Source organism: Etheostoma spectabile, chromosome 7 (genome assembly GCF_008692095.1).
Source record: "Etheostoma spectabile isolate EspeVRDwgs_2016 chromosome 7, UIUC_Espe_1.0, whole genome shotgun sequence".
NCBI classification, from domain to species: domain Eukaryota; kingdom Metazoa; phylum Chordata; class Actinopteri; order Perciformes; family Percidae; genus Etheostoma; species Etheostoma spectabile.
The window spans coordinates 15087274-15092877 of NC_045739.1; the positions used below are offsets into that span (position 1 = coordinate 15087274).

Below are 5604 nucleotides of genomic sequence, written 5' to 3' on the forward strand. Positions count from 1 at the left end.
AGCGAGAGCGAGAGCGAGAGCGAGAGAGAGAGAGAGAGAGAGAGAGAGATAGAGAGCCTGAACTCAATGGGAATTTAAACGTATAATGGTATATACAGTATTTACAATTTAGTATCCATTGACCTGTGACTTGAATCAGGTTCTGTTCAAGTTGATCACTGTTGATGAGCTCATTTACATTACAAGTGTTTGCAAGTCTTTCATTGGAAAAGTATCCTAAATTAACAATTTTGACACCAACACTGGTTTATTTGGGACAAATAAATCTTACATAAACAAACGTTATCAAGCTCACAGAGGCCTTAAACAAATTTAAGCAAAACTTGTGAATAGAAATACAACAACATGATAGGGAAAAAAACAGCTTTTGAAAATAGATTTTCTCCAAAAATCCATCAGCATTAGACAGAGATCTAGCCTGGCCAGATTACAAATACAAACACAAATTTCCCTGATCGATTCAGATGGACGGGACACAGGGCTGGAAAGACTTAACATTTTTAAATTAGTAGTGTTAGAAGTAAATAACTAAGAGCACAGGGTTCTCAAGACATAAAAGTGTGTTTATAAATAGTGTTTACATTTAAGGAGAGAAATTTAATAATTATAATTATAATTATATATAATGTTAGCTTTCCATGAGTGAATCTTTAATATGTTATATAACCTTTATACAGTATAGTGCATGATCCTGTCATGGTTTATCTTGGAACAAGCCTGGTACTGATTTATTGTATAGTGAAAACTACTGGACCAGTAAAAAAAGCCCAGGATTTTTCATCCAGGTATTTTGACTTGCCGCAGGAAAAACATGTTGACACACATTTAATTGTTTGCTTATTTAAATGTGGGGTCAGTACGGGGTCAGTACGGTTGTCTTTCCTCTTCTGTTCTTTGTTTAAGATTCATTATAAGATTGGTTTTGTGTGGTTTCTGTCCTCTGAACTCTGACCAGACAGACTGTACGGCATGTGATGATGCTTCGCTTCCCTATTCCGCAGACACAATGATTTCTCAGATGGACATCTAGACACTTATTGCAAAAGGATTTTATTTCTCTGTGTGAAGGTTGGAGTTTGGTACTGAATTCATCCCTGAAGTTAAAATCTGTTTTTTAGTTCTTTATTTTGTGTTTCAGTTTCACTACTTATATAAACTTATATGCAGTTACATGCACTACTTATATGCAGTTCACTGCTCTTTGCCATCTGCCTGTTTTTGTTTAAGTCCCAAAATTTACCTGGGGAAACAAAAAAGTTTCCAAAAAAGAGAGGGGTCACCCCTGGTTCCTCCTGCAGAATACTATAACACTCAGAATATGAAGGAGCTGACAGAGGGGCCTGCATTCACAGGCTGGTAAAAATAGCATCTAGACGGCTTAATTAAGCCTGGACACAGACCTACCATGGCACTCAGCACCCTGGTCACATAGATGGGATTTCTCCTGCTAGAGCAGTCCTTGTCAGCATCAGAGATACATTTTGGGTTTTTATTCAGGATCTTTAGACAGATATCCAGTACTCCTGGTTCAAACTACAGACAGACAAACAGCAGAGACAAAAGGTTATTAGTGGGGCAGCATGTAAGGATTTGCTTCAGCTATAATTTTATTACTGAGTATACTTCATGGAATTAAATCATATAATTGAAGAATATAACTTGATATTAAAATAGTGTCATGTTTATTGCTATTTTTTGTCACAGTGAAGCAATTACAGTACATATTATACATTTTTTTTACAGTTTTTGTTTTTTTTTGTGTACAGTTTACTAAACTGAACAATTGAAGTTATGTGTACCTGCCCAAAGTTCCAGGGTTTCCCTTTGATTCGTTTATATGTTCCTCTGTAGATTTGCCCATACTGTGCTAAAACATACTCCTGCCTCTTCATCTCACTGCACATGTAGACAGCATCTCCTGTGAGTCAGTACAGACAGAGAATCAACACATTTAGACCAGCATGGTTGCATTCAATATACCATTTAAAATCTAACAACATATGCGTACTTTACAGCTACAGGTGGTTTAACTTACATCTAGTTGTGCAAATAATGTGGAGCACAGAACATAAATAAATTCTCATATACAATTTAGAGAGAAAAAACTTACTGGAGCACCAAGCATTAAAAAGCAGGGTGAACTGCCCTAAACTGGTCTTCTGCCCCCCCTGGTCCAGAGTCAGAGAATAGACACCTATGGGGGCATTGGGTGAGGAACTGATAGATACAGACACTGTGTTTCCAGAAGAATCATTAGTGGCAGATGCGCTCCATTCATTGCCCACTATGGAGTCACTCAGACCAAAAGCAACCTTTGTGCCTGATTCTGTTCTGGGTTCTGGACCTGAAAACACAGAGACATAGATTAAATCTAATTTTTTATTACAAATTCACACATTATCATTTGTGCATACATATGGAACTCCCTCCAAATATGTCTTTCTCGCACACAAACTGCACATAAACATGTAACTGTAATCACAAGGAAACAAGAAGCTTACCAGTCTCCACGATGAGTGTGAAGCTTTTTCCACTCGGTTTTAACTCGTTGCTGCCAGGTTTCAGATGTAAAAGGATAATGAAGGGCTGTCCCCTTCTCACAATCAAACGCTCCTTTCCATATAGCTCTGTATGATGGCTGTTGCTGTTGCGCACAATGTCAAGATCACAGCGCTCAATATCCAAGTCTGTGTGTAGAGAATGTACACGTATTATTAATGTAAGCAGTATTCAGATGTTAGCCAGCCAGAGCCTAACCCCTGAATGCTGCTCTGATCTTAACTATGCACATTTTTATTTTTTATCATGACTTTATGTTGATGAAGCTGTTTGCCCTTACTGCACAAATTATGTACAATAATATGACGACTATTATGTGTTGTACACAGGCAGGGTGCAAAATTTGTTGGCTGGTAGAAGTCGGTGCATGTAATATGAGTGCGTCCATGTGGAGTAGTACATTATGTGTCTGTATACTGTGTATGTATGTATGTGGTGTTGAATTTCTAGCATATATTGTTTATGTATGTGTCCAAGACAAATTTCCTTTGGGACAATATAATCTATAATATGTTATCTTATCTTATGGAGACTTCTTTTCAGTTATCAGTTAGAAATTCAACACATATCAACAACTAAATCTATGAAAATTAACCTTGATGACTTTATCTAAATTTGATCACCTCCATAGTTTCTCCAGATGATACATCTCAAGAAATCATTAAATGAAATGTTCTTATTAGCAAGACATTCTTCAACAAATACAGTGTAAAAGTCATTCCCAGTCATTACATTTTACACTTGACACCCAATCTGATTCTAGTTCAAGAAAGTTTAACTCTTCAGTCAAGTATAGAGAGAAACTGCACCTTCAGTTGTAGATAATACACTAGTATTAACATTTGAATATCTTTATGAGACTAAAGGTTTTCTTACTCCTTACCTTGACTCATGTCTGCAGTGAAGTGCTTGTCCCTCGGCTTTGGAGTGGAAAGTGACACTTTATAGCTGCAGCCTGTACCTATTTGTCAATGGGTCCTGCAGTGTGACATGCCTATTTGTGGAATGTGAAACCTGTAGCAGAAGCCCCAAAATGTGTTGCATCATTAATTCTGTTTTTAGACTTACAACAGTCCTTCCCCTTTCATCTTTGATTTGACCCTGGCCTTTAAAGCCACTGTAAAATATTTATGCTGGAAACAAAAGTTTAAAAACTCAAACAGAATACAATCATATTACTAATATGGGCCCAAGTCAGCAAATTACCAGTGATGGACAATTTCGAGGTTTTTCAAATCTTGTGCGTGTAACATAATACATCAAACATATCTACATGTCGCTAATATCAACATATTTGTTTCATTGTACATAACAAATAAAATCAACAACCAAAGTTTTGTCATAAATTATTTATTCCATTTTCTATATCTGCAAATTAATATGACTCAACATAAACAAACTGTTATAATTTTAAATGAATCAAAAACAGATCTATTCAATTTTGTGTAAAATTCCACATTATACAGTGAAACATTCATATCCAACTGAACAATTTTTTCTTTTGCAAGGCAGTCAAATACCTCACACAGTTTTCTCAGGTCACATTAAAAGACTTTCACTTTTACATTTTAAGTGTTTAAGTGTTGAGGGAAATTAAAATATTGTGTACGGTTAGCGTTGTAACTGAGTGGAACAGAGCATTCACCACAAAACGGCTCTGCAGACAGTATCCCCAACTAGGCCATAGGGCTTAGATTCAATTGAAAATAAAAAATAAACATTAATATCCATGAATATGGATATCCGTAATCAAGCAAATAAAACCTAAGCAACCCAACGGTGCAATTTGAATATCGTGACAAAATTGTAAACGGTCATGATACATACAGTACATTACATTGTCTGAAACTTAAGTAACCACCTTTTTCTTTCATACCATTTACCCCTCTTCATATTTGCAGCAGCTGGACAAAGAAGTAGGTTAGCCTACTCTTTGACTTTGATTTTGATTTTAAGATGAGGGGAGAACATTTCTCTTTGATTTCATTAAAAGTAAAGTTGGGCCGTACTGCTTTGCTGTTGGCGTACAACCCAGACAAAGAGAAAAAAAAAGAGAGAGAGAGATTTGCTTTGCCCAGTAGCTGCTCTAAATTGCAGGTGTTATATGATAAAACAAAACGTGGGGTTTTTGCAGGCAGTTTTGCATGGGTCGCAAAGCCAAGTAGATCGAGAAGGGTTACCACAGTAGACCTAGGTATAACACTTATTGAGCCACTGGTGTAAACAGGGTAGTGAGGCCGCACAAGGCTTACGAAATTTACTGGAGGACGTTTTATATAAGTAGTGAAACTGAAACACAAAATAAAGAATTAAAAAACAGATGTTAACTTCAGGGGTGAATTCAGTACCAAACTACAACCTTCACACAGAGAAATAAAAACCTTTTGCAATAAGTGTCTAGATGTCCTTCTGAGAAATCATTGTGTCTGCGGAATAGGGAAGTGAAGCATCATCACATGCCGTACAGTCTGTCTGGTCAGAGTTCAGAGGACAGAAACCACACAAAACCAATCTTATAATGAATCTTAAACAAAGAACAGAAGAGGAAAGACAACCGTACTGACCCCGTACTGACCCCACATTTAAATAAGCAAACAATTAAATTAACAAAAGAAAAAGGCTTAGAGGAAAACAAGTAAGCAATAAAAAACAGGGATCTGCCATGTCATAAAAAGTTAGTGGCTTTTAAATAAAATAAACAGAAGTTGAGATTATGACCTCAGTTTTTAAAAATCCTGTCATGATTTGTATACTGTACATTTTGCACATACAATAAAGAAAAATCACAGAACTTACAACAAAATGTCACCTTTCATCAACAACTTGTCAAGAAAACAATCTGAAAAAATACATTTTGTAATGGTCATTTTCACGAGAGTGTAGCTGGAACATTGATCGGTATGGAACAATTAGTGGACCCTTAATAACAGTAAGTGGTTTTTTGCCTGGAAGCTTGTAGTCATACACCATACAGTGGGGCTCAAAAATTGGAAAAATCTCCAAAAGGCATCAAACGACAGATTAGACATTCGTATAATATGTCAC

The 5604-nt window shown here is 36.3% G+C and overlaps 1 protein-coding gene across 1 annotated transcript in view; it reads right to left on the reverse strand.

Annotated features, from left to right (window-relative positions):
- The window catches only part of LOC116692378 (protein-glutamine gamma-glutamyltransferase 2), a 10769-nt gene extending 7196 nt beyond the window's left edge, over nt 1-3573 (reverse strand). Inside the window, exons 1-5 of the mRNA XM_032520638.1 lie at nt 3443-3573; nt 2502-2687; nt 2111-2344; nt 1800-1918; nt 1405-1533 (exon numbers count right to left, since the gene is read on the reverse strand). Of these exons, the coding sequence (XP_032376529.1) occupies nt 1405-1533; nt 1800-1918; nt 2111-2344; nt 2502-2687; nt 3443-3452 (678 nt within the window). The 5' untranslated portion in view covers nt 3453-3573. The remainder of the gene's footprint in view (nt 1-1404; nt 1534-1799; nt 1919-2110; nt 2345-2501; nt 2688-3442) is intronic.
- Between the last annotated feature and the right edge of the window lie 2031 nt (nt 3574-5604).